The 22,982-nt window shown below is 39.8% G+C and overlaps 1 protein-coding gene and 1 long non-coding RNA gene across 7 annotated transcripts in view; one reads left to right on the top strand and one right to left on the bottom strand.

The window, feature by feature from the left end:
- Nucleotides 1-22,982, top strand: part of osbpl6 (oxysterol binding protein-like 6) — a 78,297-nt gene that overhangs the window by 6,597 nt on the left and 48,718 nt on the right. For all 6 annotated transcript variants that reach the window (XM_082176081.1, XM_082176080.1, XM_082176083.1 and 3 more), the window contains exon 2: nucleotides 19,869-20,138. In XM_082176081.1, the coding sequence (XP_082032207.1) occupies nucleotides 19,992-20,138 (147 nt within the window). In that variant the 5' untranslated portion in view covers nucleotides 19,869-19,991. The remainder of the gene's footprint in view (nucleotides 1-19,868; nucleotides 20,139-22,982) is intronic.
- LOC309503594 lies at nucleotides 5,787-19,862 on the bottom strand. Its single transcript, XR_014207765.1, has 2 exons — nucleotides 13,024-19,862; nucleotides 5,787-12,636 (listed from the first exon to the last, which is right to left on the bottom strand). It is a non-coding gene; the product is annotated as an uncharacterized lncRNA (long non-coding RNA).

Here is a 22,982-nt window from a genome sequence, read left to right as displayed (position 1 = left end):
TTCTGCATGAGAGCTTGTTGCGTTGACCACCAGAAAAGCTGCTGGGTTTGACAGTGGCTTCTGTGTTAGCTGTGCTTCATGCATCGCTACGCTATTGACAATAGACAATAGAGCATTTTTTCTGATTATTTCGCTATTATGACCGAATCTTTACTCACAAGCTGCAGATTTGCTGTTGGGTGTCTTAAAGACTTTTCTGCTCGGTCCTTTAATAACATCAACTTAATAATCTTTGCAACACCTGCATTAGATTTGATTGTGACATTTACAAAAAAATATCTACTCTAACCTGTGACGGGCTGAGTTTCTGAACACGTATCAGGCATCATTGACATGTACTGTATGTGTGTGTGTTTGTGTGTTCAGGTGTACTGTGTTCAGAGTCACGTGAGTACAGCTCAGTTTCATTAGCTGGACTGGGGAGGAAGTTTGTGTTTTGAAAGTTGTGTCTCTTGTGTCTTGAATGACAAAGCAAATTTGGATTCCTTATATATCAGGAATCCATTATTTTTATTCTAGTTTGATGACCTCCAAATGGCACCTCATACATCATCTACAGTGTGTTGCTCATTTCCATTTTGTCTGCATGAAGCAGATGTTGTGATGGTCTTTTCTTCTCTATTTGTGACGTATATCCGAGTAAACGGGTTCTAGAACAAGAACAAATGTGGGGCGGGGCTTATTTTGTCTGTGGGGAATTGATTGGATGGTCGTGGTTTGCTATTGGTGGATCTCATGTGATTGACAGGTTGCTCCGCCTCTCGCGCAAGTAAACGCCTCGTCCAAAACACATAAACGCACATCCAGAGCAGATTCAGCAAAGCATCATGAAACGGCGTTAAAATAATAACGAAAGTAAAAACTTCCAGAGCTCGAGTTGTACCGCTTGACTCCTGCAGATTCATTTCAGCGTTGATGGGCATAAATCCGAGTCTGAGGACGTGAACAGCTCCGGGTAGAACGTCACAGGTTTCCATCTCGTAAGAGCGGTTATGACGTGGCGTGAACGCAGCGTAAGCTCGATGTTTTAGTTCAGGAGGAACTGTGAAAGGCGGCTGCTGTTTATTTGTGGCTCTCGGACCGAAGGCAGTGATTGGACGAAAATTTTTTGGGTCCTGAGACTTCCACAAAAGATGTACATGTTTTAATATTTATGCCACTTCTATTATTGATTGCTATCAGGATGTGAAGAGAGTTTCAACCTTAGTGAAAAATACATTTACTAAAATATATTTGAAATACATTTGTAAATGCTAAGTATACTACAAATACATTTACATATTTATTTAATGTAACTGCACTTGTACTGTTGGTATACTAAATTGATATACTTAAAGTCTGCTCAATTGAAACAACTAATGTTGTACTTAATGTATTTAATAATCCAGAAATAGTGTTGAAGTCCAACTAAAGATATACATAAGTGTATTTGATTGTGCTAAAGTGGAGCTTTTGCAAGTATATTTCAGGTACGCTTTACATATCTTGCATTTAACGACTGACGTTATACAGAGATCATACTAATATTAAAACACATTTAGGCTTAATATTAATAAATGTGCATTGTACAATAAAGAAGTACTCCAAATAAAGTTTAATTTTAATATTTATCAGTAAGTCTTAAGCGACATGTCAGTAAATGTGTTAATTGATTTGTACTATACTTAGAATGAAATAAATGTATTTTAAATAGATTTTGGTGTATAGGTTTTTTCCACTAGGGAAGCAGTATAGCACTAAGGGCCCTATCTTACACCTGGCGCAATGCAGCGCCAAGCGTGACGAAAGTGTGTTTTGCTAGTTTCAGCCCGACGCAGTTTTCATTTTCACGTCCTGCGCCACATTGTTTAAATAGCAAATGCATTTGCGCCCATTTGTGCGCCCATGGGCTGCTGGTCTGAAATCGAGGTGTGTTCTGGCGCATTGTTGGTGCGTTGCTATTTTGAGGAACTGAATTAGACTGAGCCATTGACCAACTGGAACCTGGTCTAAAGTCAATGGCGCAATATATATTTTTTGTTATTTAATGAGTGCGTTAGTAATGTGCGCCTATAGGCGGGTCCACAACGCGCGTCCACTCTGCTTATTAAACACACAGAGACGCACGTACAGCAGTACATAAACATGCCAAATATCTCAAATAAAAGGATTACAATGTAAAAGATTATTATTGTGTACATAAAGATATGGTGGAATCCGGCTTGTCCCGTAGATGTTCTGCTTGCGCACTTTAACCTCGCGCACGAGCAGATCCGTTTGCGCTCTGGAGATGCGTTTGGTCTTTCCACTATCAAATTCCGTCATGTAAATAGCGAATTCGCCATGGCGCGAGCGCAACTGGCATTTAAAGGGAATGGGAGATGAGACTCTGATTGGTTTAACGCACGTAAATCCCAGAACACACCCATTATATGACTCCCAAGATGGCGCCGCGGATGGCTGCCTCGGTGTTGAGCTCTCCAGTTGTTACACTGTTTTTGTTAGTTTGTCCTGTTTTATGTTTGTCATTCGCTATCAGTTATACCAGGGACGAACTGCTGAACATTCGGCAGTGCACACCAACTGATCGCCAACCAGTTTTTGATTCTTCTGGCGTTTTGCGGAACATTGTCGTCGGTTGCGCCGCTGCACTGTGGAAACAGTATAAGACGCGCAGGCGTGGGAAGCGAGCCGGCACACTCGTGAAGCTCAGGCAGCGCGGATTCAGAACGGCGCTGCCTAGCATCCATCTGGCGAATGTCCGCTCTCTCCCTAACAAAATGGACGAACTACTTCTGCTCTCACGCAAAAACAAGGACTTTACCAACTCTGCTGCTCTGTGTTTCACGGAAACCTGGCTGAACGAAGCCATTCCGGACAGCGCGTTACATCTACCGGACTTTCAGCTGTTCAGAGCGGATCGCGATATGGAGTCAACGGGGAAAACGCGCGGTGGTGGGACATGCTTTTACATCAACAGAAGGTGGTGTACTGATGTAACTGTGTTAAGGAAGATGTGCTGTCCTGATGTGGAAGTGCTTTTCATTAACTGTAAGCCGTTCTACTCGCCGCGGGAGTTTTCCTCGCTCGTTCTCATCAGTGTTTACATTCCACCGCAAGCACACGTGAGTACGGCGCTGCAACAGCTGGCTGATCTGATCACAGAAACAGAACAACGACACCCGGACTCTGTTCTTATCATTCTCGGAGACTTTAATCAGGCAAAACTCACACGTGAACTGCCTAAATTCAAACAGCACATTACATGCCCTACCAGAGACAATAATATTTTGGACCATTGCTACACCACAACAAAGGATGCATATCGCTCCGTCGCCAGAGCAGCTCTAGGACTTTCCGATCACTGCCTGGTTCATCTTCTACCAACTTACAGGCAAAAACTTAAAACTGCTAAGCCAGTAATAAGGACTGTAAAGAGATGGACCAACGACACAGAGCAGGTCTTACAAGCCTGTTTTGAATGCACTGACTGGAGTGTTTTTGAAGCTGCTGCCAGCGATCTGGACGAGCTCACAGAGACTGTAACATCATACATCAGTTTCTGTGAGGATTTATGCATCCCTACCAGGACTTACTTATCATTCAACAATGATAAACCATGGTTCACACCAAAACTCAGACAGCTTCGTCAGGTCAAAGAAGATGCCTACAGGAGTGGGGATAGGATCTTGTATAATCAGGCCAGGAACACATTGACAAAGGAGATTGAAGTGGCTAAGAAGAGCTATGCCAAAAAGCTGGAAAACCAGTTTTCCTCCAACGACCCTGCATCAGTGTGGAAAGGTCTGAAAGACATTACCAACTACAAGACACCATCCCCCAGCATCGACAGCAACAAGCATCTTGCGAACGAGCTGAATGTCTTTTACTGTAGATTTGAGACCCCCGATCAGACACCCCATACCCACCCTGACCATCTCTCTACACAGCCATCAACACCTCCAGCCATCCCTCTCCCCTCCCCCCCTGCACTTCAGATCAGTGAGGATAATGTGCGTCAGATCTTCAGGAAACAGAAGAGAAGGAAAGCACCAGGCCCAGACGGTGTTTCACCAGCCTGTCTGAAAACCTGCGCTGACCAGCTGGCCTCTATCTTCTCACTGATCTTCAACAGATCACTGGAGCAGTGCAAAGTCCCTTTCTGCTTTAAACGCTCCACCATCATCCCAATCCCGAAGAAACCAAAGATCACAGGACTCAATGACTACAGACCTGTTGCCTTAACATCTGTGGCCATGAAGTCATTCGAAAGACTGGTGTTAGCATATCTGAAGGACATCACTGGACCCTTGCTGGACCCCCTGCAGTTTGCCTACAGAGCAAACCGGTCTGTGGATGATGTGGTCAATATGGGACTGCATTACACCCTACAACATCTGGACAAACCAGGGACCTATGCAAGGATTCTGTTCGTGGACTTTAGTTCTGCCTTCAACACCATCGTCCCATCACTGCTCCAGACCAAACTGACCCAGCTCTCTGTCCCTAGCTCCATCTGTCAATGGATCACCAGCTTTCTGACAGACAGACAACAGCTAGTCAGAATGGGCAAAATCACGTCCGACAGCCGCACCATCAGCACCGGTGCTCCACAGGGATGTGTTCTCTCACCACTGCTCTTCTCCCTGTACACAAATGACTGCACCTCTAAAGACACCTCTGTCAAGCTCCTGAAGTTTGCGGACGACACTACTGTTATCGGACTCATCCGGAACGGTGACGAGTCTGCGTACAGACAGGAGGTGGAGCAGCTGGCTCTTTGGTGCAGTTATAACAACCTGGAGCTGAACACGCTCAAAACAGTGGAGATGATCGTGGACTTCAGGAGAAACCCCCCTGCACTCCCTTCACTCACCATCATGGACAGCACTGTGACTGCAGTAGAGTCATTCAGGTTCCTGGGCACCACCATCTCTCAGGATCTGAAGTGGGACACTCACATAGACTCTATTGTGAAGAAAGCCCAACAGAGACTGTACTTCCTGCGTCAGCTGAGGAAATTCAACCTGCCACAGGAGCTGCTCGTACAGTTCTACTCAGCTGTCATCCAGTCCATCCTCTGCACTTCCATCACCGTCTGGTTCGGCTCTGCTACCAAAACCGACCTCCGTAGACTACAGCGGATAGTTCGGACTGCTGAGCGAATCACTGGCACTACCCTTCCCACACTCAAAGTACTGCACTCATCCAGAGTGAGTAAAAGGGCTCGCAAAATCACTCTGGACCCGTCACACCCAGCACACTTTCTGTTTGAACTGTTACCGTCTGGTCGACGCTACAGAGCACCGAGCACAAAAACAACCAGACACAGGAAAAGTTTCTTTCCCCAGGCCATCTACCTCATGAACACTTAAATGTTCCCCTACTGTGGAACAAACATGTGCAATACTTCCCTCAGACATTTCATTATAGCACCTTATAACTTTATATATATTTATAATTTATAATCTTTTATTTTTATTTTATTTTTATTTTTTCTAATTTTTATTTATACCTATGTTACTTGTCACTTGTCTTGTCACTTTATATTGTATGTGTACTGGAAGCTACTGTCACCAAGACAAATTCCTCGTATGCGCAAGCATACTTGGCAATAAAGCTCTTTCTGATTCTGATTCTGATTCTGATTCTGATTACTCATTATGAGAATAGGGACAACACTTTTAGACCAAGCGCCGGGAGCGCCGACCATTTTTCCCGTCGTTAAACTAGCAAAGGTGGATTTGGACTCGCCCTAAGTAAACTTGAACCATGCGCTTTAGACCGTGCGCTTAGATCGCTAAAATGTGTTTATGAAAAACACAAATTGCCCACCCAACCTTTAACATCAGGTGTAAATGACACCTAAAGCGACTCCTAATCAGTCCCTGCCTTGGGATTTAGTAGGCAACTTGATAAAGGGCACAACTGTGTCTTTGCTCCGGGATGCAGATGAAGCAGCGTGAGATCTCAACCTCCTGTCGAGAGGATTTTACATATCTCCCAATGCAACATACCTCACACATCTGTGCTCTTCGTCTAACAAATCAGATAAAACCCTGTTATTGATCCAAATAAGCAAGGACCTTCCATTTTCTAACCTTTCCATGTTTCTTTCACAGTGGATTAGCCATGTAAAACAATTCCTGATCAACAATGCGGATCAGTTTGACAGAGAAACTACATTTTTATATTTTCAGATGAAAATGTGATTAGTGCTAATAGTGGTTGTAAGGGAATTGTTTGCTAAGGGATTCTGAATGTTATATTGTTGCTAAAATCATGTTCATCTTGAACTTTTTTTCATAAAGAAGCCATTGTTATAATGGCCATTGTAATAATAATCCATACATTTGTGTCTTTTATTTTGGTTAGTATCTCCTTTCGGCCTGAAGCGTGTGTGGGAGAGGTTTGCTGACAGGAGAGGGAGTCCACACAGGCCTCACACAATCATGGGAGATTATAAGAAAGTGAACCACTAGAGAAGACGAAACGTAGACTGCCTATATTCTCATGCACCTTTGTGGGATTTCACTGGAAGAGTGCAGTTCATCTCATTCAAACAGAAATGAGCATCAGTCAAAAAAAAAAAAAAAAGAGAGGCCGAACTTCCTGTCCGCCATCTTGATTTCCATTCAATACCTACTTTTTCGAACTCCTAGACCTTTTGTCCGATTTTCACCAAAATCGAATCGTATTATCTCCATCTTCCATAGACTGACATCATGGGTTTTTGAGAGAACCAAATACATTCCCAAAAGAGACCCAGGTTGGATACATGATAAAACTTTCTTCTGTAAAACACAAAATGTGATGTTTGGCTTGGGACGGACACTCTTGAGCTTGAGGAGTGACAAAAGGTCACCATAAAAGTATCTTAAAGTCCCCCTGTGCTGAAAATCAAGCTTTTAATGTTGTTTATGTGTTTATCTGGAGGTCAGTACGGGTTTAAAGATGTCAAATTTATCATGGTTCAGTTTATATATTGGCTTTATGGTCACGGTTTCAGTTCACTAAAGATTTTATGTCGCAGTCTCTGATACACCAGTTAGGAAACATGATGCGATAACACTGCATTCAATTTCTTTAGCTTCAATTATAATAGAATTATAAAACAAATTTAAAGTCCCCCTGTGGTGAAAATCTAGTTTTTAATGTTGTTTATATGTCTATGTTGTGCTTTTAATATGCTTTAAGACGAACCATTGCTGAGTATTTTCTCCTTAAAACTGCAGTGAACCAAAGACAGTCTCAAAGACACGCTTTGAAATCGCTGGTGTTTCTGACGTCACAAACTACCTTGTAACCAATCAGATCAACGTGTGATCGTCAACCAGTGGATCTCTGAGCTTTAAGTGGAGGTGGGGCTCATTTGCATATTCATAGAACTGCGTATACTAAATGAGGCAAGAGTGTCAAGTTACATTCAAGATATTTTATGGCATGATGGGTTTTTTTTTCAAGGAAAAAACATAAAAAATGCCATTTTGGTGATCAAAGATGAGTTTTAAGGGATAAAATAAAATTTCTGTCAGATCCTCACACAAAGCTATTGTATGACTAAATAGCACACAGGTTTTATGGACCACTTTTATGGTGCTATTTTTATTTTTGATGCTGCTGTAATTGGAGCTTGTGAAGGTGAGCACAGTATATGAAGTCAAACAGCCTTGGAAAAAGAGGAGTGAAGTTCCTCAACTGCTCAGCTATGAATAAACTGAAGATGGGAATCAACTTTCCATGGGAATCTGTTTTCAGCTGACGGCCGTTGAGAAGAGACACTTCCTAACTGACAGGAAACCTGGTGAGGCTGAGATGGCACTTCTCTAATCTCTCTGCAGAAATGACTGCACCTCGGTTGACCCTCGGTGAAGCTTGGGAAGTGGCAGTGATGAACACAACGGTGATTGGCTTCATAAGCTCCGCTGACTAATCTGCATGAACACTGGAGGAGGAACAGCTGGTGAGATCCAGCAAACATAACAGCCTGGAACTGATCAAACGATGGTGCCGAGGAGAGGCTTCAGAAGGCCTCTGCAACCCACAGCTTCCCTCAACATCGGGGACTCTTAAAAACAAGCATTTCTCAGAAATTATCGACTGAAAATGAAAATGTACTCCCCTTCATCTCATTCCCAAAGGAAGTTCTTTCATCTGTGCAACACAAAAGAAGATTAGATATAATTATCAACACACTTGTTTCCTGTACAATGAAAGTGACCACAAGGTGACAATCTCCAAAGAGGACAAGCACAGCACCATGAGGCAATCATAGAAGTCGTCCATAAATTGTGCATTATGTTTAAAGTATTCCTAAGCCATACAGTCCAATTAAAATAACGCTATTCGCTGAAAAATGTTGCATCCATGTTTCAATATGTTGAAAATGTGCATGTTATGATCCGTTGTGAGTTTGAGATAAACACACGCCAACAAAACCATGTACTTACACTATTAACAAGTAACCTATTATACTCTAATATTAGTGTATATTTATTATATTAACATCCTATTTAAAAATAACCACAATATTACTTTAAAAAGTGTATTCATTATGTTTTGTAACTTATTAATAGTCACGTTTTGGACCGTTAATAAACAAATCTTAGGTAAACACGATCACTATACCCAGTGATAGTGTGTTTACCTAAGATTTGTTCATTAACGGTCCAAAACGTGACAATTAATAAGTTACAAAACATAATGAATACACTTTTTAGTGTAATATTTCACAATATTTCAGTAATATTTTCATGTCAGATTTCACAAATCGATTCGATTCTGTTTTATAAGCTTGTTTCGATGTAATATTGGTTTATAAGGCACAGCACATGTCAATATTTCATATTAAGGATAACGATCTCTCAACTAATGCTGTAATCTACTCAGGGCACCCTGTCAGTTTGTGTATTATTGTAATATTTAAGGTTAAACTCAACAACAGAGTCCATGATGTTGTGCTGTAACTGAAGAGGAAGATATGATTGGTTAGCTGTTTGATCCGAGGCGGCCGAAGCAATCCGTCACGCTGTTTTGATAGAGTTTGAAAGCTGAGACTTTGTTTCATATCAAAATAGCACAAAGCTTATTGCGATTAATGGATGCCAGGCTCTACAAATAATGTTTAGTGACATTACTGAAAACAGCATAGACTAGATCAGTCGATCTTGGTTCGTCAAATGAAGATTGATTCAGATTGATTAATCAATAGTGTCAGGCCAGCCCTAGCAAACACAGCAGGTGTCATGATGATCACAGAGATTCAGCTTTAATTGCCAGATCACTCACAGATCGCACTGAGCGTGACGGAGGCATTGCCTTCTGTCTCATGACTTAACTAGGGGTTGTTTTTATGAATAGGAAAACATTTAAATGGCTGGTAAAAGCTTGGCGTGACGCGTCTTAATGAGCAAAAACATATATTTTCCTTTTCCAAGGAGGAAAGTCATACAAGTTTGAAATGACATTACTAAATTGTGATCTGTGAAGAGATTTTTGTTTTGTTTTTTGGTGTACATTTGTCTTTAAAAAGCTTTATTATATGCTGGACAAATCCACAAACAATCAATGGATATAGTCTGTGATTTTCTAGGTCTTTATCCTACAAAAGAAGCAATTTAGACTCAATAAAGAGAGGAAGGCACAGAAACAGATTTCCTCCCCAGGCGCTGGCCCCTTCTGAACCACTGAACTACATAACTGCAGAAGAACAACTTTAATAATTAAATATGCTGTTGACATTCAGCATCTGAAACACACCACACAGTTTAATCTACACTCACTGCACAGAGATGCTTTCATATGCTGTGAATATAGTCACGGCTGAAGACAGTGCAGGGGGAAAGGGGCCATTCAAGATACTTTATACAAGCCATACGTCACTTTATTTTGTAAAAGATTGTGTTTAATAGTCAAAGTCCCAAAGAACAGAAGAGTTCAGATGCAAAAGCCTCTAAGTGCCATCTGAAATTTGCTTCTAGAATGATCATTTTTATCAAGCTCGTATATTTAAGTTCAATAATTTCACTTAAATGGCAATGCAAATTACCTATTAATTGTCATTTAAGTGAAATTACTTATCTTAAATATACAAGCTTTATAAAAATGATCATTCTAGAAGAAATTTTCAGATGGCACTTAGAGGCTTTTGCATCTGAACTCTTCAACTACACTAACCATAATCCATCACCAATCAGAGAATGTTCCTGTTTCCATGGAAATGAAAATGATAGCATACCCTTGAAGCCAATAAAACATATTGTTTTCATACATTCATAATCATGTCTTTGTCATGGAATATCAGTGGTTTTATAAGTGAATAGTTTTGCATTGCACCATTGTCTTATTCCAAATCAAGTCTTGTAGCTTTGTATTTGTTGGATAATGTGATTTATCTTAGAGCTAGTTGGTTGTATTCATGGCTAAAATATTTTTTTCAATTTCTATGGAGAAAATCAATGCGAATCCTCTGAAAAAGTGTGCAGCCACTATTGCACTTTATTGCTTTTTTTTTTTTTTGACCTTGGGAGCGTCTGATTTCTGACATCTGATCGGCTTATTTTCTGACATGCTTGCAGAGAGAGGCTCACCAAAACAAAGTTACTGGGTTTTTTACTTTTTCTGGGTTGGTAGAAGCACTGGGGACCCCGATTATAGCCCCTTTAACTGAACATCACTGAGTCACAGTGTGGTTTCAGGAAGTGCTGGACATGATTTTCACAGTTAGACAGCTGCAAGAAAAATGTAGTGAACAACATCAGGACCTTTTCATGGCATTTTTTGTTCTCTCCAAAGCATTTGACACTGTGGATCGAGAGCTGCTCAGGGCAATCCTTACAAAATGTGGCTGTCCAAAAACATTTGAGGACAGGACAGGGACAGGAATCTGAACCCTTTAGTGAGTAAGACACACGAGTAAGACAAGGATTGACTCTGACTTCCATAATATGAAAAAAATAAATAAATACTATGGACCATGACCTGTTTGGTTGCTGACATTCTTCAAATCACTGTATGTGTTTCTTTCTTCAAAATGTGTTCAGCTGAAGAAATAAATTCATACAGGTTTGGAACAACTTGAGTTTGAGTAAATTAATTCATTTTTGGGTGAACTATCCCTTTAAACGGTCGAATACAAACAAAACTATGTCAAAATGCCGTCTTGGGAAGTATTCACACAAACACAGTCAGTTTGGGAACTTAAATAAATGTGTATCAGTATATTGGATCGGTGCATTCGCTCTTAAAGTGACAGGAGCCTCATAAACCTGCTATCATCTGTCATGTTAATCAGAGGACAAAAAACAAGAGACAAAAACACTTTAATTGTAAGCATTAATCGGTATTTAATTTTTACAGTGAAAATGATCCACTGCTATACATTTGATAATTTAATTTAATTTCTCTAGTATTTCTCACCTGAATACTGTTAGACCCACCTGAAAAACTATAGTCATGTTAATTTAATTTGTCTATTTATTCTATTGTATTTATACGTGCTGTTGTTTGCAATTTGTTTATTTGTTCTGATTTTATCACTGAATGTTTACTTGTCTTTTTTTTATATATATTTAGTTCAAAGTTTTAAATGAAGCCTCCCTGTGCGTGTGAAAACTATTTCAATAAAATTACCCAAATTAACATATGTCTATATGGCCGTTTTCCCTGTGGTATTGAATATGAATATTCTTCAGGGTATATCAAAGTTATAAATACACTAGTAAGTGACACACTTATTGAGTCCTGTACTGTGGATAGATGCTAGAGCTGACTCACAATGACATTTGTGAGGTCTTAAATGGCTGTAACGCGCAGTGAAGCTGATCTGTGCACAGTATGGGGCACGTGGGCCCGCACACACACCTCACACCAACAGTCACCCAGGCATTGTGTGGGGGGTTCGCTTAGTACAACAACATTCTCTGAAGCTCTTCATCAATCTCCATTGTGCTGAGGGATGGTTTACGGAAAACCTGTAGTCAAATGTTTGACATGAATGGAAGAATGAACCCAATTTCCCGTTAACAGTGTCAGTGGAAGGAAGGTTTTTCCGTTATTCCTGGCTGGCAGGATTGTGCTGAGTCAAGGGGAATTAAACATCAGATGCTGTGATGAGAGAAGCTTAAAGACTTTAAATGTTACTGATGCATCTCATGGAAAACGTTAACAACAACAACAAAAAAAGGAATATTGAGACATTTTCTTTATTCCATTTGGGGAATTTCTTAGAGGGTTAGGTATCAAGTTGCTAATTATCACAAGTAATTATACAAATCAAAATTTGTATAAATAAAATGGCATTTATATAAAATGTGTTTCTTCTCCATAAATTAGGTTAATGATTAGAAATTAGCCTGAAAAGGATTAGTTCACCCCAAAATGAAAATGTCCTAATAATTTACTCACCCCAATGCCATCCAAGATATCCATGTCTTTCTTTCCTCAGTGGGAGAGAAATGATGTTTTTTGAGGAAAACATTTCTGGATTTTTCTTCTAACAATGGACTTCATTGGTTACCATCGTTTTTAAGTCCAAAGCAATGCAGTTTCAAAAGTCTTTGAAGTGTTTAAACGGGCTGTACGCGATCACAGCTGAAGAAGAGGTTGTTATCTAGCGAAATGATAGGACATTTAAAAAAAAATATATAATTTATAGAGCTGATCAACAAATGGACAGGGAACTACGTCATCACGTTGTAAGGTCACGCCGGCGCCGGCAATACTATTTGAACTACTAGCCTATTCATATTCATATTCACTGAATACTATTACTATATATAAAATAGCAAACAATACTATTTGAACTATCCTCCTACGTACGGTCGCATTGGAAACAGTGGGGCGGTACTTCTGCCGGCGCCGGCGTGACCTTTCAATGTGATGACGTAGTTCCCTGTCCGTTTGTTGATCAGCTCAATCCGAACTATTGAAGGTAAAAAGTCTATAAATTATATATATATATTTTTAAATGTCCTATCGTTTCGCTAGATAACAACCTCTTCTTCAGCTGTGATCGCGTACAGCCCGTTTAAACACTTCAAAGACTTTTGAAACTGCATTGATTTGGACTTAAAAACGATGGCAACCAATGAAGTCCATTGTTAGAAGAAAAATCCAGAAACTGAGGAAAGAAAGACATGGATATCTTGGATGGCATTGGGGTGAATAAATTATTAGGACATTTTCATTTTGGGGTGAACTAATCCTTTAATAAATGTGATTGGTCAACAGGAGGGATCTTGTTTTTGCTTTCATGGCTCAGGATATGTTCTTCTCTTCTCCATTTTATTGTTGTTAAATAAGTCTGTGTTTTTGAGCGGCTCAGTTCACATTAAATGTTGCGAAACCAAATTCACTGAGCAGTTCCTGAGGAACATCCGCAGATGAAACACATCTGGAGAGCCTCACTTGAACAGGAATTCATTTGAAAAAGCTCTGAAAATGATCGCAGCACCTTGTTGAATCCCAACGGGAAATCTCCCAGGATACGCTTCTGAATCACACCATACCTTATTCGTAGGATAGTCCTGGAACATTAATATTTAACACTGGCTGTGAGTCCAGTGTGTTACTCTACCTGAGCTACTCTTGGGTTACTGGATTTTAGATATATTACTCTGAATTATAATCTGTGTGAATATGTATAGGTCTTAGATTGATTTCCGAAAGGCTTCTTATTGGCTTATTAGAGCTTGTGTTTAGTGAGTAATTACTCCTCTTGTTAACTGTTGCATTAGTTATAGGCTAGAGGTTTCTGATTGTTGCTTGTGGAGAAGAGGCTGTATCAGATGTAATCGAACACTTGTGTGTTTGAGAAGGAGCTTTGTGTTGGGTCAGTTTGATAGACAGGTCATATGTGTATGTATGTATGTGTGTGTGTGTGTGTGTGTGTAGAGGCAGTGGGATCCGTGTGAGAGCTCAGTTACGGTGGTGTCTGATAGGCTTGGCTGTTCTGTTCCTGTCCTCAGGTAACCACACGCCAACCATTTCAATGACTGACACTCTCATCTAAACAGTTTCAAGCATGAATATATATTTCAAACGGTTATGGGGAGCTCGATCATACAGACAAAAAGAACAGCATTATTTACTTCTTTTTGTTGAATTTGGTGCTTTATTATAAATTATATAAGTTTGTTTTATGGTATGTATATTAGGGGTGTAACAATAAATCGTGTCACAATATATCGCAATACAAAAATGCAACAATATGTATTGTGTTATAAGTTCACCCAAAATACCAAAATGACTGTCGTTACACCCCTAATGTTTAGACTTAGTCCTAATCCTGACAAAATCATGTTCGGCATGATGATGTTTAATGCCCCCGACAACCTCTGTAGTCCCATTTAGACGCTTGTTAACGACCGCCTTAAAAATTGCTGATGTATTTTATTTCAAAGTCCCATTTCAAAAAAACCTATTGACTTCAGGACGATGAAACTGGAAGTGCTAAAATGCTAACTCATCCTGCAGCTCTCCATTCTTCAGGGTGAAACGAGTCCAACCAATAGAAAACATTCAGGAAACCTGTTTGAAAACAGTCAGTTCATGCTTATATAAGTAGTGCAGCTGGCTGAGTGTGTATTTCTGAAGTGTACCAGATTTCTACCAAATATGATTATAAATGGAACACTTCTCGTTTTTCTCTTCCACTTTTCCTGTTTCTGCATTAGCCACAGTAGTGTCTTCCTCTTTCTGTTGGTGTGTGGCTTCATCAGGAGCCCATCTGAAGAGGATCTAAGCACAGTGTATTTTTGTGTTTGGCTAATGTACAGTCACAGAGATGGAGCTTTGTGTGTGAGCAACTTCTTCATTTATCATCTGCTGCTGCTGGGAAGATGACACTGTTCTGGGCTAATGCGCATTGTGTCCTTGCTTATCATAATCTACTTCGTAAAATGTTCGCTCATTTCTCTTCTGACTGACAGTGGGATATTCCAGTGCTCGTTCTGGCTTTAGATCTAGTGTTTGCTACTTTGATCTGCTTGATCCAGAGCAACTAAATGGCACAAAAGCATGACATATTTGCACACTTTTTTCTTTGCACCAATATTATATTTTTCATTTAAAAAAACCCCCAACAGATTATCATGGTGCAATATTGTATATTGACAGTTGTTGTATTCAAAGTCAAAGTGTCTGTACAGATGCACTCAAAACAAGTTCATGAATAAAGACTAATTGGAGATGTTAGATATTTATTCACGCTTTAATAGTTTGAATAATAGTTTAACTGTCTAATGATGCATACGCACATCTGATGTGACAGTGTTGTAAATCAAAGTGATTTGATATTATTTTTTTGGAAATGTAAAAATTAAGCAACATTTTGAATATCAGGCCAATTTTTTGTCCACTTCTTGTCTGGTCTTATGAGTATGAGAGCAGAAATATAATAGATAATATGAGATAAAAGAGATGTTCATTTTACACCTCAGATTAGGACGTTAATTTGTTCAGTTCTTTCAAACTGTCCATTTATTACTGCAGTGAAGGTGAGTAAAATAAGTCCTGAGACCAGCTTCATTAGTGTCATGTGTGCTGGTTGCAGAAAAAAAGAAAGTTGACATGATCTAGATGCAGCAGATACTTGTATACTTTTATTAGAAACAAACTCAAATCTTCACAAAACACTCTAGAATCTCAGGAACATGAACAGAACAACCAACTTAGTTCTGATGAGGACTGAAAATGAACTGGAAAGACACAGGGCTTCAATACAAGAGCAAACTAATCAACTAAATGAACATCAGGTGCAAACGATAATCAAACAATGAGTAACCTAGGAGACTAAAGGCCAATTTATACTTCTGCGTCGAGTGTACGCCGTAGTGTACGTCGTAGGCTACGCACGTAGGCGATGCCGTCGTGAGCATTTATACTTCTGCGTTATGTCTGTGTTGCTCTGCAGTTACACCGCCGAAACGCTAGTTGGCGGGGGTGGGTTTTAATGTTCCACTATGTTTAGATTCCTCGCAGCTGTTTTGAGTTTAGGCTACTAAGCGACTGAAAGAGAGCGGATCATGTTGGAGTTGGAGCTTATCGAGGTGGAAAAACAGTTAAATTTAGTGAAATTACTAAAACTAAAAGGCAGAAACGAGAGAAGGCGTCGGAGATGGTACGTGCAACCCGTGAATCTGTGTGCGACGGTTGAACCGAATTTAAAAATGACGGGCGGTGCAGAAGAACCTGGAAATGCGTAGGAGGAAATGCGATGCTACCAAGCCGACCAATCACAGATCTTGCGGTCTGCGTCGTCGCGACGTGTAGTTACATTTTTGAGGAGGTGCGCGTCAGGGTACGGCGAAGGGTACGACCTATGATACACGTCTATGCGTATGCTACGCCGTACCTTCTGCGCGCAACCGACGCAGAAGTATAAATTGGCCTTAAGCAGGAAACAGAAAACAGCAAAAACCAACTCATTGTAAAACTCAAACACATAAAACAGGACATAACCCTGATAATGAGCTTCAGGCAGCTTTACTGTACCAGAGAGTCTGCGACAATATCCGATGTGTTTCACACATTCACTCTGTGTGTGTGTGACTGTTTCTTCTCACTGCTGTAAAGTGTGATAAGACCTAAAAGCGAAGAGGAAAACCGATCAATAAACTAGTTTGTGCGTTCAATTCAGTGTATCAGTCAAATCATTAAGATTGTAGCTGAGCTCAGTGCAGGTTTCATTCATCAGCGTGTGAAGCTGCTGTTGAGGGAACATGGCGAATATAAATTTGTTGAGGGAAACATTATCACTTCATGTGGCGGGTTGAGCATGTGATGCGTGTTTCCCCGCGTCTCCCCCCCGGGCTCCCGCGGCTCAGTTAATGTGCTGGAGGAGGGGGTGGAAGCCCTTAAATTATAGATGTGTGTGTTCATGTACTGTTTGTGTTTTCCCCAGAGTGCTTGCTAAGCATGTTTGGGTTGGGAAGGCCAGCACAGATGTATCCTGTTATCTCACTTGTAACTGTGCCCACTATTGAAACAGCTTTTCTTAAATTGTAGCTATCAGGATGACTGTGTGTTTGTGTGTGTGTGTGTGTGTGTGTGTGTGTGTGTGTTCCTTTGGGTCTAATTAGGCTGGTCAAAGTCTCTCCATACTGCATGACTAATCAATACTGCTGCATGAAGACACATGCAGAGACTAAAACACATACACACATCGACGGTTACACACTGTACTCACAGATTGTCCTAAACCACAAAACATTATACTTTCCTCCTCGAAACACCTGCACATTTATACAGTGCGTCTCTTGAAGAAGCCTGGAGTTGCCAGTACTATTATTAACCGAAACAGTTCTTTCTAGGAGCACTTGACTAATTACCTTTGTGGAAAAGAGGTGCTCTTAATTGTATTGAATGTGCATTTGTAGTGTACTTCAAATGTACTTGCAGACAATATAATATTCATTAAATAAAAGGCCACTTAAGTGTACTTAAAGCTACACTGTGTAATTTAAACACTGTGATTCTTAGCAAAACACTCTTTGTTCTTTCAAAATGATATGTGCTTATTAATGTGTAATTACTTCTACCAACTAATCAAGTATTCTCGTAAGCGTAGAATCTGCCATTTAGAATATACGAGCGAGTCGCTCGAATGGCGGCAGCCATGTTGCGCCTCCATCTTGAAAATACATTCGCCAAAGAGGGACATACCTGGAAATTCAAGCTTCGCCTTTCGCGTTTTGACACTCAGTGGCACCGTGACGAATGCGAGGGGGAGATTACTCGCGACTGCTGGCAGATTTGAAATAATACGACCACCGTAGGAGTTAAAACGCCCTCGGAATGGGAGGGGCTAGAAAGTAATATTCAGTTGGTAGTCATAAACAATTTCACCGCTAGATGGGAGAAAATCCTACACAGTGTAGCTTTAAAGAGAGCACTTTCATGACTGTTCCTTAACAGACTTAAGTAGACTATAAAATAATATAAAATACTGTCAGATTAAAAGCTTTTCCTTAAGGTCATTAAGTCAATCAAGTCATTAAGTCTTCATAATATTTCAGGGGTGCGGCAGCATTTGAAATATAATACATTTTAATTTAATTGCTTTAAACAATCAATTAAGTGTCCTAAAACATTCACACTTAAGTATATTCTTTTAAAGTGTATTATATCCGTAACAAATACTCTCTTTAAAAGTATGCTAAAGTGTACTTTTTTTCAGAAGGTTATAACTAATGTTTAGAAAACAAATTCCACTTCTATTCTATCATTGAAATTGTAATTTGGTATTTGGTATTCTCATCTATTAGTCACTTTGGACTGCCGTCAACATTGTGAGTAAATCACTAAAAATTTTGTGCTAGGCGAAAGTTATTAATTTCTTGTTTTTTGTAAAATCATAAGGTAAGACCTGACTTTAATTTGTTAATATATCAGCAGTTTCCAGGTTGTATCCAAAGCTACAGTGCATGATTATTTTTAATTTGATGCTGTTGGTTAATTTTTAACTGCACTGTTTTTGTCTTTCTCTCTTCTGTCACTCTTCACCTAATTTAATTGATATTGCCACATGATATTGTTAGATTGGATGATGTCATCTGACCTTGCCATGCCTTGACTTTAAGTGAATTGGCGCCATGGATTTTGAACACGATTTCATTGTAATAAATGGCATTTTAATAATAATTATTAAAAAAAGAAACAATAAAACAATGAAACTAAAATGTCATTGTTTTTGTTTTGCATGAAGACTGGAGCATAGGTCTGCTTAAAGAATCAATAATGGAATAATGAAGTAGAAATGTAATCGTTAAATTCTTTGTGATCCCCAACCCTAGTGAAGCCTGTAACTCAAGGACTGTCGTACGGTCCATAGACCGTCTCTTAATGACACCGACAGGGCGAAAAACATGATGAGTCGTGCTCGATGCAGATTGGATGAGATCTCTGATCAATGATCATCGAATTTCCAACCCTTATTCATAAGCTGTGCAATTCATTGCTGTGGCAATATGAACTTCCTGACATTGAAGAGACTAGACGAGCTGCTTGATTTATTAATAAATGACAGAAAAGGCCAATAAGTCGTTATGATAATATGGAAGTCATCATTAGTTATTTCATATTCAAGAATTAACATTTTGAGAATAAAACACACAAATGCTTCTTATGGGTGAAGTTTAGTTGTTGTTTTTTTAAATATATTTTTAAATAATTCACTTGTAATATAAGTAATTTAGATCACCAAGCCCTCTTAAATGTATTTCATTTAGAGTCCCCCTGTAGTCAATCATTGTATCCCTTAAAACTCATCTTTGATCACCAAAATTACATATTTTAATCCTTTTATTTGTAAAAAAAAATATCTTAAAATGTAACTCGACACCCTTGCCTCATTTAGTATACGGGATTCTATGGATATGCAAATGAGCCCCGCCTCCACTCACTCGTTGACGATCACACGTTGATCTGATTGGTTGCAAGGTAGTTTGTGACGTCAGAAACACCAGCGATTTCAAACCGTGTTTTTGAGACTGTCTTTGGTTCACTGCAGTTTTAAGGAGAAAATACTCAGCAATGGTGTCGACTTATGAATTTACACATGGTTTGTCTTAAAGCATATTAAAAGCACAACATAGACACATAAACAACATTAAAAACTAGATTTTCACCACAGGGGGACTTTAAATTTGTTTTATAATTCTATTATAATTGTAGCTAAAGAAATTGAATACAGTGTTATCGCGTCATATTTCCTAACTGGTGTATCAGAGACTGCGACATAAAATCTTTAGTGAACTGAAACCGTGACCATAAAACCAATATATAAACTGAACCATGATAAATTTGACATCTTTAAACCCGTAATGACCTCTTTGACCTCTCTGTCACCATGTTTCTGACTCTCATTTCCTCCACCGTTTGTGTTTCAGGTGAAAGCGCTCAATCGTTTGGCTGCACAAGGATTCAAAGGTCATGCTGTGCTTTGGAGGGACAAGAAGAGACACTAAATAAAAAGGTTGAGAGAGAGCAGAAGGTGGACAGCAGCCGCTATCATGTCTCGTCATCACAGCCGAGCCACCAGCCTGGAGGAGAAGGGAGCCACGCCCATCCACAAGAGCTCCACCCCTTTACACAAAAGCTCCACCCCCACCCACAAGAGCGCGTCCTCCTCCTCTTCGTCTCAGAGAGACAGTCGACAGGTGAGACCGACTTCGCTTCGAGACAGAGGAAGACAAAAGCTGTGGCTGTGCAACAGTAGGGGCTTTCGCACCGGGTAGTATGACCATAGAGCACCAGAGGGTTAAGCCGCTTCCGTGTTGGTTTCAAGAGAGGGAAACACTTTCCCTTTGAAACATCACTTATCAGGCTTATGCTACTCTGAATAATACCTGAACTTCGTATTTTGAGCACTTCTTGCGTTGTTGTTGCTTTTGCCTCTTTATGATGACTCGCTGAATTTTGTCCTAATTTGTAAGTCGCTTTGGACAAAGGCGTCTGCTAAATGACTAAATGTAAATGTAAGAGAGAGATCGGAAGGCTGCCGTTATAGGTACTTAAAATGAACCTCAAAATGAAAATTTCCTGATAATTTACTCACCCCAATGCCATCTAAGATGTTTATGTCTTTCTTTCTTCAGTGGAAAAGAAATTAAGTTTTTTGAGGAAAACATTTCAGGATTTTTCTACACACAATGGACTTCAATGGCAACCAGAATGTTGAAGTTCAAATCAATGCCGTTTCAAAGGGCTCTGCATGATCTCAGCTGAGGAATGGGGTCTTATCTAGCGAAACGATTGGTCATTTTCTAAAAATGTTTTACATTTATATACTTTTTAACCACAATTGTTCGTCTTGTGCTGATCTGCGACGCACCACGCATTACGTCATCACATTGGAAAGGTGATTTCAACATTCTGGTTGCCATTGAAGTCCATTGTGTGTAGAAAAATCCTGAAATGTTTTCCTCAAAATAATTTATTTTCCACTGAAGAAAGAAAGACATGAACATCTTGGATGGCATTGGGGTGAGTAAATTATCAGGAAATTTTCATTTTGAGGTGAACTAATCCTTTAAGCCGCCTTTCCACTGCACATGACATCCGCATTCGCACATGATTGTCGCATTTCACCCCCTAGCGGCAGTCGCACGGATCTTTGAAATTGACCGTTCGCAAAGACTTTAGTCACTGTTGCTGTGTCCGACAACTCAACTTAGAGCCTCAGTTAAAGCTGCTTGTGAACCGATCATCTCTTCCTTCTAAGTTAATTTAGGATTAATTAACGGAAAGACATCAGTACACAGTGTTTTTCAAGTTTCAAGGCCACAACGTTATAACTACTAACTCTCCTGACTGTTTTGTCGGACTAAATGCCAGATTCGGCGGATTATGATAGGTCAGATCGCCTGTCAATCAAACTCCCAGTGAAGGGTGAATTGGTCGTGAAGCAACCGTTACCCTCGGCTTATTCACCATGGTAAAATTAATGATTTTAATGAATGTAATGCATGGATGAATATGTCCACACAAAACAAATTACCCTCAATACATCCAAAATAAAAACATAGTAGATTTTATAGAGCTAATCAACAAAAATATTGATTTAGTAATTATAAAATAATTATTTCTGCCATAATTATTAATAACCGGCATTTTAAAGGAATAGTGTCTACAGAATAACGTTAAAGTGTTAAAATATTGGTAATTCTAGCTTCACGCTCATAGTTTTGATTAGAATCCATCACATCCGGTCGGCCGGTCGCAAAAGTTCACATATTTCAACGCATCCGAAGCTCAAATCGGATCCCAAATGTCCGCATAAGCATATGATGGGAACTCAACGCAGCTCCCGTACGACTCTCCATTGGAAATGAATGACTTCTGGTCCGATGGCTGTCGTTTGTCGTGTGCAGTGGAAAGGCGGCTTTAGTTATAGGAACTAGCCACCAGGATGGTTCCCAGAGAACTAATGGTTCCCTCAGGTTGCATTCTGCACCATAGAAAGTATATCACGTACATAGAAAGTAGACAGTAATGTCGCTAGCTGAGCAGGAATACATACTCATGTTTGTCTTGGCCCCCTCAAAGTTGCATTGGATTTTCTCCTCAGCGTAAAGGTTAAGAGGTCCATCTATCACTGTTTCCCATGTTTGTAGAGTTAGTTTGTGGAGTGAATATATAGGCTATAATCTGTGCGTTTACACAGCTTTTTTCAAAATGGCGGGTGCTGGTGTTTCACGTGCGTTCGGCCGATCAAACTAACGTCACTGGTAGTTCCTATAGTGCTGGTTTATACCCGACTCTGAAGTAGGAGCTCAATTATTTCCTCCAAAAGAAGTTCCTGGAACTAAAATCGTTCCCAGTTCCTGTGGACACACCAAAATCCGGGAACTTCCGCCAATAGTTGTAGGAACTATGAAAAGGTTCCTCCGGTGCGAAAGCCCCTAGTGACCGCTCACTTTTTCAGAGTTGTTCAGGAAATATTTTTTCCCATTCTTTTGTCCATTTGGATTGAAAAACACATCAACAAAGCTCCAATATGAATCACATGATGGTCACATTCCTCTCAGCTGACTTGGTTGTTTAAAGCAAGGCTGTTGACAATGACCTTAAGGTGTGTTAAAGCCAGTTACAGACGAGAACTGCACACTTAGACAGAAAAGGGCTGCTAAATCAGTGAAATTACTATAATAGATCGACTTTCAACAAAGCAGGAGCTCATTCAAGTCTTCACTGACTCTGCAGGAGCTACTGAAGAAATTTGTATACATTCGGTATAGACTTTGTAGTCGTCATTTACGTTTATTTTATCTTATTCGCCTATTATCCAATACTTTTGCTTACAGAATAAAATAAATAAATGGTTTTGAATTGATAGAAAGAGTAGTCGCTACAAAATGTGACACAACTGGTCAATACAGATGAGTACTGATTATTACACTTCAGGAAGAGTGCAAATAAACCTCTCTGTCACTGTGGCGACAGTAGGAGCTGAATATCAGACATCATTAACATGAACTAATGAGCGTTGTGTCTAAAGCAGC

Source organism: Leuciscus leuciscus (assembly GCF_965113295.1).
Source record: "Leuciscus leuciscus genome assembly, chromosome: 7".
Classification (NCBI taxonomy): domain Eukaryota; kingdom Metazoa; phylum Chordata; class Actinopteri; order Cypriniformes; family Leuciscidae; genus Leuciscus; species Leuciscus leuciscus.
Note: the sequence above shows the minus strand (reverse complement) of the source record. Positions and strands in the feature narration are given on the sequence as shown.